The sequence below is a fragment of the Lytechinus pictus genome, chromosome 8, assembly GCF_037042905.1.
Source record: "Lytechinus pictus isolate F3 Inbred chromosome 8, Lp3.0, whole genome shotgun sequence".
NCBI classification, from domain to species: domain Eukaryota; kingdom Metazoa; phylum Echinodermata; class Echinoidea; order Temnopleuroida; family Toxopneustidae; genus Lytechinus; species Lytechinus pictus.
In genome coordinates this window covers 18,432,328-18,442,990 of record NC_087252.1, presented here as the reverse complement: position 1 = coordinate 18,442,990, position 10,663 = coordinate 18,432,328, and the positions used below count along the sequence as shown (strand labels likewise).

At 46.4% G+C, this 10,663-nt stretch overlaps 1 protein-coding gene across 2 annotated transcripts; it reads left to right on the top strand.

Annotated features, from left to right (window-relative positions):
- The first annotated feature begins 843 nt into the window (after positions 1–843).
- LOC129260259 (putative deoxyribonuclease TATDN2) lies at positions 844–10,657 on the top strand. Of its 2 annotated transcripts, none has more exons than XM_064103703.1 (2): positions 844–1,007; positions 8,989–10,657. In XM_064103703.1, exon 2 carries the CDS (start codon positions 8,996–8,998, stop codon positions 10,316–10,318), a length of 1,323 nt encoding a protein of 440 aa, XP_063959773.1. In that variant the 5' UTR covers positions 844–1,007; positions 8,989–8,995; the 3' UTR covers positions 10,319–10,657. The 2 variants fall into 2 exon arrangements, with proteins under 2 accessions (XP_063959773.1, XP_063959774.1); XM_064103704.1 differs by lacking the exon at positions 844–1,007 and adding an exon at positions 2,241–2,304.
- Positions 10,658–10,663: the final 6 nt, after the last annotated feature.

Sequence of the window (10,663 nt, the reverse complement as noted above, 5' to 3'; positions counted from 1 at the left end):
AGATGGGATTTTCAATCAAAATTCAAGTTACAAGATCCTCTTTTGTTGGAAATGGGCCCACCAGAACAGATGCAATTAAAGTAATGCTTCTATAGCTAGCAGGGTTGCTTAATCCCTCCAACTCAAATTGACAATCATCCCAATTAACGTTTTCTTTAAAGTTAAATTTTTGGCCTTTTATTATTCCTCAATTACTTTCAAGAGTTTTGATTGACAGCAGTAATTCACGTGCCCGCCTTTCAAAATGCGTCCTCGTCGCGCGGCTGGATACTTCTGCAACATTTAGCTTATAAAATTAAACAAGAGCCCCAGGGGGCTTTACGCTCACCTGAGCTGAAGGATAAATTCATATTTAATGCAAGCTCTCTGAAGTCTAACTAGAAAAAACGCCCTAAACCTCAACTATTCTGTTTCTAGATCTGGAGAAGAAGATGTTGAAAATCTACAGTGTTTTGCCCCTTGGGGGCCTTCCCCCTGGGCCCCCCTTGGGACCATGGGTACCATTTGCACAACTTTGGATTCCCCACCCATAAGGTTGATTCCTACCCCATTTGGTTGAAATCCGATTACCCGTTCTGGAGCCGAAGATAAAATACCCTCTTTTCCCTGAAGTTCCCCACCCCCAATTTTTTTTCAACAATTAAAGAAGAAGCATTTTATGTGAATTTATAAAAATATGCATAAATCAATTTTGCATAAATTAGCATAAAAATTGTTCTAGTCAAAATTTAAAAATTCTGTGTAAAAGTTTCGTGAACCTCATGAAGCTCTACCAGAATCCAGATGGAAGCAAAAAATTCAAAATCGGTCAACAAATTATAGTGTAAGGGGGTTAATAGTATAGTTAAGCAGAAGACATCACGCACCCAAGCGACACAAGTCACATGACACATCGGCGGGAGGAACCACAACACAATACATATACAGTATACACGCCATTAACATCACTCCATACTCAACCCCCGAGAGGTACAGACGTCCTGAGAGCTGTGCATAACAAGAATAAGGTAAGGCTTTCTCCCGGTGTGAAGTTTATACGTGTATAGTGAGTGTATTATTATTTATGTTATCGGCCCACCTCTTTACTGGCGACGAGGATTAAAGCAATTTTTATTTTATTTTCGGCAAAACATTTTCTTTACTTCGCCACAGCCAACGCCGTTGCAGAATCTGCGTTGGCCGTGGCCGAATATAAAAAAGCCGCCGCCATCTTGAAAATTTTTGGCTTTTTATTAATTTGAGCTGTTTGACTCTGTTTCGTCCATAATATTAAATAAAACAAAAAGTAACATATTATTTTAGTTTGAGGTTTTATTTTTTGGTGGAAAAAGTTTGATTTTTAGTTCCGTAAATATACTCTTATTTTTTTACCGATCGGCACTGCCGTGCTGGCCTTGAAGGAATTCAGCGGCTAGCTCGACAGGAGCTAATCGGATTTTTTTGGACAAAACATTATACGTTGTACTGTTAGGGTAAATATCCACTCATTTTGTTGACCATATATTTAAATCTTCCCTCGTTAGGATATATTTTTGTGGCCACCGAGTGCGATTAACTTTGATTAAATTTTGAATGCGTTTGACTGTGTTTACTGATGTGGTGTGAATGGATTGCTGAATATTATTGATGTTGTGAGTTGATTATTTTATTACAAGCCTGAATTTGCTTTTCTCCTTTGACCGCCGCGCTGCTGCTGCTGCTGTTAGTATTTTTTTTTGTAATTATATTTCTGGGTGTTTTTGGAGAAAACACCAGAAATTTGCTGCTGCTGCTGCTGTTAATTGTTAGGAATTTATTATTTTTGGTCACGTCTCAGGAGATAAGGAAATTCAGTCTTGTATTAATTATTTTGTTGTTGCTGCTGCTGCTGTATTGAATATTTTGCTGCTGTTGCTGTGCTGTTGTATTGTTGCTGCTGCTGCTGTATTGAATATTTTGTTGTTTATTGCTGCTGCCGTTGTGTAATTGAATTGTTGCTGCTGCTGACATTTGTATTAAATTCATATTCAATCAATTAATTATAAATTGTATAATTAAATAAATTTTGTATATATTTAGATAAATTGTACTTGTAAATATTAACTTTTGTTCAAAAAACAGAAAAAAAAAAATAAATAAATAATAAGAATTTATTTATTTGAAATTATTTCTATATATTTTTCATATCTTTCTTTGAACAAGTGAGCGTTCGATTGTTTGTATTTTTTCTTTTCTTTCCTAAGAATTAAATCATACAGGAATTTTATTTTTTAGGCAAGGTAGCCTCTGGATTTTAATTTGATTACATTCTCAGGATATTGTGAGGTTAGTTCTGTTAATTCTCTTTCATTTTTTTTTTCAAAAAGTTAATTTTGTCCCAAATTTATTTTGATTTTATCCGCAAGACAAAGTAGTCTGCAGGATAATTTTTGGTTAATTACAGTTCAATTTTGGAATTTAATTTTTGTTTCTGATTAATTTCTACATCAAGATGGCGAGCAACATACCAAGAATAAAAATCAACTTGTGTTCGTCTGAGGAATTGATGAGTCTGCCCGGAGTGGGTATGGCCACCGCCAACCGCATTCTACATGCGAGGGAGGCGGCCGACCTTACTCCGGATACATTCTTGTCGATACCTCATATACCGAAGGCGGAACTGTTAGTTTACGCCTTTGATTATGAGCCAACAACAACGGCTCATAATGTGGACCGCAGAGAAGTGCGCTCCGAAGGAGACGAGCCTTCTACGAGCGTTCCGCTTATTCCGTCTAAGGAGCCCCCCGTAAGCCAGGCGTTTGAGGCTTGGCCACAGCACACCCATGCACATAGCGCACAGGGGGCTGTAGGCCAATCTTCTCAGACACAGGCCGGGGAGGCCCCCTCATTTTTCACAGGGGGGAGGCCAGGTGGCGCTTTTACTCAGCAGCCTTCGGCCTCTCCAGAAGATAGGGCTAAGTCCCTCTGGGCTAATCAATTTGGGTTTTCAGGATGGAACGATGGCCTGTTCCCACCACAGGGTCCCCACCAAGTTACCCCACCAGGATCCCAGTTCCAATGTGGTCCTCGTGCCCAGGTAGCTACCCCACCAGGACCCCAGTTCCAATTTGGTCCTCATGCCCAAGTAGATTTGCATGGTCAGGCTCCCGGTACTCAGGGTGGCCGACCAGCAATGTTCAATCAGACAACCCAGACACCTCCACATAGCTATCCACAGGCCGTTCCACACTTTACACAAGCACAGTACGAGGAAATGTATGGCGTGATGTTTAGGATGATGCAGATGATGCCATTCGGAGGAACTGGACAGCCAGCTCCTCCATACTGCAACCCTGCTGCCGCCTACGGTGGGTATTGCCCACCATGGGCTGGAGGCAGATATCCGCCACACTATCCTAACACTGTGGCCCCGCAAACCTCTCCCCAAGGACCATGTGACTTGCAATATAGGGGTAGCAACCCTGTGTATCAAGGCGCTGGACCTCAAGGAGATGGACAGGGAGGCCCAGTATACAGTGAACATAGAGACACCACAAGGCCATCAGTAAGCCCTGGATACAGGGGGCTGTCAACAAGAAATCAGCCGCCCCGCGTCACCAGACTTACTTCGGCCTCAAGACCTGTGGTACCGGAGTATGACGACAGAAGGCCCCCTTCTAGACCAACCTCTTTGCCGAAGACTATTTCGTTCGACGGCAAAGGAAGTTGGGCGGCCTTCTATTCAAAGTTCCAACTATACACCGAAAGACACGGCATGTCTGATGCAGACAAGAAATATCAGCTGTGTCTGGCGTTGGAGGCCGAAGCTAGTAAGTTCATGGCTCTCATTCAGGAGAGCAACCCAAATATCGCCTTCTCTGACTTGGTTACCAAGTTGGAGAAGCGGTTCGCTCTCCAGGATGAGCCGGAAGTTACTCGGATGCAATTTCAATCGGCTTTTCAACGCTCGGATGAAGACATCATCAAGTGGGCAGATAGGCTTATGACCCTTGCAGGTCAGGCCTTTGTAGGCCTTCCCGACAAGTTCGTTCAAGAACTTGTAGTGGCAAGGTTCTGCCAAGGTGCCCAAGACAAAGATGCAGGGCATCATGTCCTGACTTCTCGGCCTGGGACCTTAGATGAAGCCATGACTAAGTACAAATGGTTTCAGTTTACCCAGAAGACCATGCATACGCATGGCCCTAGGTCGAGAAAAGAGGTAAGGCAGCTCTCGATGGGAGATGGCGATAGTGACCTAAGGGTGCAAAAGTTGTCTCCCCCAGAGGCTGCCAAGAAGGGAAATTCTAGCCTTGAGGCTAGACTAAGTGCTCTGGAAGCCCAAAATGCAGTATGGGCATCCAAGATGGATTCGATGGTCGCTGCGATCACGGATCTATCTAGAAGCACAAAGGAACTCTTGTCGGTGTCGGGAGGCCGGTCGAGGTACCCCTCAGACCGTACACCTGACAGGCAGAAATACACCTCCGGCCGAGTTCCTGGTACCCCGGACAGACCAAAGTATACCTATGGTCGGGCTCCAGGTACGCCAGACAGGCCGAGGTTTAACTCAAATTTGACACCAGATCGGTCAGTAGGAGGCCGAAGGCCATTTTTTGGCCCTTCGCCAACTACAACTGATCGTCAGCGAAACTTCACAGGCTGTTTCAACTGTGGGGAAGAAGGCCATTTCAGCAGGGCCTGCCCCATGGGAAGATCGCCTGTGAACAGTAGACAAGTAAGGGCTGTAACCTTCGAGGAGGAGGGAAATGGACAGGGATCGGCGGAGATGGGGAGTCCCCGATCCGATCAGAGATCCCCTCCCCCGCCATCCCCATTCCATTAAAGGGCAGCCTAATGCCACAAGACCGTGGGAACCAACGGGCACCGGACTCACAAGCAAGCCCAGGGAGCCCGAAATTCTCTAAGGTAACTGAGCACCCTTGGAGGAATCCGCCATGGCCACCAGACATTTCTGGTGATGTTAAAGATCAAGAGGTTGAAGAAGTCATCTGTAGAATTGTGTCTACTTCAACATTGAGTGTTGAGTTGGCAGTTAGCAAGGAGCCCATTACATCCGTTTTGGACACTGCGGCAGCTGTCACCATTATATCTGATAGGCTTTTCCATCGCCTCCAGCCTCGGCCGCCGATCCTTAAGCGTGTAGTTCTTAAGGGGGCTGGCCGAGACATGACAATGGACGGCATTGTGATAGGACCTATCAAGCTCCAGCTGGGTAACCAAATACTCAACGAGGAGATTCACGTAGCTCCGATAGCAGATGAGATGTTGTTTGGCGTTGATCTGTTAAGAAAACACAATGCCAATATTAGCATTCCAAATGCTATCCTAACTTTGAACGGTGAAAACCTACCAATAATCCAACGCGAAGATTCGGGGAGTACGGCAGAGGTGTGTGTAGATAAGGGCGTCTGTGTTCCTCCGTGTTCGGTTCGAAGGGTTAAGTGTTCGGTGGCACTTAATTCTAGCCCATTCCTGGTGGAACCTTTGCCTTTCCTACCCATACCTGTTCTTATACCCCGGAGCCTTCATGAAAGTAAGAAAGATACAGAAGTTTTCCTGATAAATTCCTCTGATATGACCTACAAGTTACGAAGGGGTGATATGATTGGGAAAGCTTATCAAGTCTCGGTGATAGAACCTGAAATAGAACCCTCAGAGGATGTCACAGTTAGGAGTATTAACACTGTAAAAGCTTCGGACTCAGACATACCTCCTCACCTTCTGGACCTTTGGGGCCGCTCTAATGAGGGGCTGGCCCCAGAGGAACAGGAGGAGTTGAGAGGGCTGCTACTAAAATATCAATCAGTGTTCGCAAAAGATGAGTTTGACCTTGGTGGTTTCAACGAGGTAACTCATAGCATAGACACGGGTGATGCGAGGCCCATAAAACAAAAGATGAGGCGGACCCCCCTGAATTTCATTCAGGAGGAGCAGGCACATCTCGACAAGATGCTCGCCGCTGGAGTTATCCAGCCGTCTATGTCTGAATGGGCATCGCCCCCTGTGTTAGTGAGGAAAAAGGATGGAGGAGTCCGATGGTGCATTGATTACCGCAAGTTAAACAATGTCACCAAAAAGGACGTCTACCCCTTACCATGTATTGAAGAATGCCTTGATACTTTAGCAGGCAACAAGTGGTTTTCCAAACTTGATGCCAACGCAGCTTATTGGCAAATCAAGGTAAACGAAGCAGATAGGGACAAAACAGCCTTCGTTACAAAACATGGGCTGTATGAGTTCGTCCGCATGGGATTTGGCCTGTGCAATGCACCGGCCACCTTCCAACGTGTGATGAACTTAGTCCTGAGAGGTCTCACATGGGACGTGGCTCTTGCATTCTTGGATGATATCCTGGTATTGGGTAAATCATTTCCAGACCACATCAAGAATCTAGAGGCAGTCCTGAGGCGTTTCAAGGACTACAGACTCAAATTGAAACCCAAGAAGTGTGCCTTGTTTCAACGAAAGGTGGAGTTCTTGGGTAGGGAAGTGGATGCTACAGGCTTGCATCTACCAGAAGAAAACATCCAAAGGGTAGTGGATTGGCCCACTCCTACTTCCACTAAAGAAGTAGAGCAGTTTTTAGGGTTGGCCAACTATCACAGGGTGTTTATGAAAGATTATGCACGGGTGGCTGGGCCATTGTATGAGCTTACAGGCAATCATGCTTTCAGTTGGACAGAGTTTCATCAGGAGGCATTCGAACAAATCAAAGCTCTATTAACCTCAGCCCCTGTGCTCACACTTCCAAACGCACATGACCCGTTCATCCTAGATACGGATGCGTCTAGCACAGCGATTGGAGCAGAGCTGCTACAGGTTCAAAATGGTGAGGAGAAGGTCATAGCTTATGGCAGCTTGTCTCTTTCTCCTCAACAAAGGAACTATTGTGTCACTCGCCGCGAGCTCTTAGCGTTGGTGTTATTTTGCAGACAGTATAGGCATTACCTTTTAGGTAGGCCATTTACTGTCAGAACGGATCATGGCAGCCTAACATGGCTGCTCAACTTCAAAACGCCGACAGGACAGCTGTCTCGCTGGCTGGAGGAGTTAGGGCAGTACAATATGAAAATCGAACACCGGCCCGGTAGGCGCCACTCTAATGCAGATTCTCTTTCGCGCATTCCTGATACAGAATCAGTGTGTGAAGGGTATGAGCATGGTGTGCGACTACAGGATTTGCCGTGTGGTGGGTGTTCATATTGTACCAAGAGACACAAAGAATGGGCACACTTTGTCGACTGTGTCGATGATGTTGTGCCATTAAGTCAAAGCCAAAGGGTCTCGAATGTGGCTGTTGAAGAAACTTTCCCTGTCACGCACATGGAAATATTGTTCAACAAGGCCAACTCATTTGAGATCCGAAGTATCTCAGTTGACCCAACTGAGGTGGCAGAGGAACCGCCTTCTGACAATTTAGTCAAGCAAGAGCAAGAAAAAAACCAGGTTCTCGTGCCCCTCCGTGAGTGGTTAACCAACAAGAAAGAACTGGATGAAGGGACTCTGTTTCTCCTCCCGCCAGAGGGAAAGTTCTTGTGGACGAACAGAGAACTCTTCTACTTCAAAGAAGGAGTTATCTGGATGAAGAAGGATGTAGGTGATGTTATAGTGATTCCAGAATCACTACGGCATGACATCATTCGGCTGAATCATGACCCTCCTTCAGCAGGGCATGCTGGAATCAATCGCACTCGGGCTAAGCTAAAGTCCAAGTATTATTGGTATCGCATGTCAGAAGATATTCGCATTTACATAGCCAGGTGTGCAACTTGCAATCAGAACAAGAAAGCGACCCGCCCTGGGAGGCATCCTATGAAAAGTTTTCATGCGAGCGCCCCCATGGAACGTGTCCATCTTGACTTCATGGGCCCACTACCAAAGACAACAAATGGTAATGAAAACATCCTGGTTATGGTAGATCAATTTACTAAATGGGTGGAATGCGTACCTTTGCCTTCCCAAACCGCAGAGATGACAGCTCATGCAGCAGTGAGCAGTTTTTTCTGCCGGTTTGGATATCCATTTCAAATCTTCACGGATCAGGGCAGAAATTTTGAGAGTACACTTTTCAAGGACATGTGCCGTGTCCTTGATATTCACAAGTCAAAAACGACCGCATTCCGCCCCCAAGCAAATTCTCAAGTTGAGAGGGCGAATAGGACCGTGATGGATGCAGTGCGATGCTACGTCTCAAAGTCACAAAGGGACTGGGACAGGCATCTCCAGCAGATCGCAGGTGCTATCCGCTCCTCTGTAAATCGTACAACTGGATTTACCCCTAACAAGCTAATGCTGGGTCGGGAGGTTAATCTACCCTCTGATCTCGTATTCTCTGTTCCTCAACCCGCTCAAGAGCAGACCAAAGAAGAATATGTGGCCGAGTTGACTTGTGCAATGCGTAATGCTCATATTTCAGCTAGGGCTGCAATCAAATCTGCTCAGCGCAAGATGAAACGAGACTACGATATCAAACAATACACTCGGGAATTCGAGGTAAATGATCGTGTCTACATTAGAGACACGGCCTGTGCCAAGGGGAAATCTCGTAAGTTAAACCCCCCTTGGAAAGGGCCGGCGATCATCGTAGAGAAGAGGTCCCCATATCTTTACAGAGTGGCCTTCAGAAAAACAATAGCCACTTACAATCACGACCGCTTGAAAAAGTGTACGGATCAGAGTAAGGCGGTTATTGAGACTCCTGGCAAAGACAAACTATATTGTTTTTGCCGGAAGCCTGATGATGGCTCTCTGATGATATGTTGCGACGAATGCAATGAATGGTACCACGGAGCGTGCGTTGGTATCACAGAGACGGAAGGATTAGAAAACGTGAAATGGTTTTGCCCCCCCTGTACTAAGAGGAGGTAGAATATTTAGAAACAAATGTGTCGTCTATTATTATGCATGTACTATGATAAGTCGTCTAATAACCACGTTTATATTTCTTTTCCTTCCCCAAATTCTCTCCCCCTCCCCCCATTTGTGCATCATTCTTCTCTTCCCATACAGAGAGAAAATGGAGAGAGAGGAAATCCTGCTACCACCGGGGGTGGAGTTAACCGACATAGAGGTAGACGTTGGTTCGGCCCCAGAGGAGGCCCTTCCTGAGCCCCCCTCTGAAGCCGAACCAACAAAAATTGAATGTATGCAGCAGGCCTCGGAGACCCGTTCCGAGGATCCGCCTCCTGCACCAGCAGGGGCAGATGCTCGGAAGAAAGAGTTCTCTGAGGCCGAGCTTGCTAAAAAAAAACGTGAGCTTAATAGGCGTAGAAAAGAACGGGCCAAGCGTGCCAAAAAGACAAAAAAGCTGGCGCAAGGCCCGCTTCCGGGAACAAATGCCGGTCCCTCGACCAGTGGAGGCCTTACGGTTGGGGTTGGTCGTGGCCGTGGACTACTGTCCACTTGGCCTAGACCACCCCATCCAGTGGAGTGTTCCTCCATTGGAAGAGGGCGGGGAATCACCCCAAAAATGTTAGAGGAAGCTTTGGGGGAGAGCCCACGGCCACTGCGTGCATTCGATGCACACTTTCATCCCGATCGGATAAAAATAAGAAAAGGAAAAACTGAACTTCAGGGACAGCCTCTACACCCGGTCGAGGTAGTCGGAGGGGTATGGAACTTCTGTGATCCAGTAAGATACTCCGCCCCCGGCTTCCTCGACAGGGTATTCGATGAACTCCCTGAAGGCTACGCAGTGGCGGTGGGCATCCACCCGAAGCAGGCCTATGGCCTGAAGCGTTACTATCTTGAGGCGCTGCGATCGGCTCTCGCCGACCCGAGAGTCAGAGGCCTGTCGGAGTTGGGCCTCGATTGGTCCACGGATGACTCCGAGTGGGGGGCACAGGAGCAGCTTTTTGAGCAGCTCCTAGGGCTCTCCACCGGAAGAGTCCTGGTACTCCATCTCCGGGGGGCCAATGGCTCTCGTCCCGGCAATGAGCCGATCCCTCGTGCTGTGCACAAGCTGGCGCGCGACGCGATTCGCCGACGGTGTCCGGCCGCTCAGCGCATCCATTTGCACTGTTTCATGGGTTCGCCGGACATCGTCGACGAATGGACGTCAGCGTTCCGTTATGCGTACTTTGGTGTCACGGGCAGTGCCTCTTACTACAATGGAGCGAATGCCAAGCTTAAGAGGCTTGGCATTCGGTCCATTCCAGGAAATCGTCTTCTGATCGAGACAGACGCCCCCTACCTGCCCGTCCGCCCTCGCCACGGCTGGCAAACAGAAGCCTTTATCGGCGATGTCGGGCAGGTGGTGGCGTCTATCCGAGGGGTTCCTCTACCAGAGTTCCTCGATCAGACGACGATTAACGCCAGGGAGCTGTATTGCCTCAAATAAAGGGGCAATGCTGCTCCCTTGCACCTGTCTCTGCCTTTTACCTTAATTGTAAGACTGTTTTATATACAAAAGTTGTATTTTATATGTGTTTATTATGCTTTATATATGTAATACGGAAAATAGACGCCTATGATTTACAATTCTTATTGAGTTATGCTTTTTGTTGAAATTAGAAAATTAGATCAGATAAGTAATAATATATATATATGTATGTATCGATTTGAATATTTGCTTACTTTTTTACTTAGATACATAAACAAGGCAGAGACAAGGTAAGAATATGTTTTATGATTGATAGTGATGTATAATGTATATTGATGTATTTATGTTATATCTATGTCATGA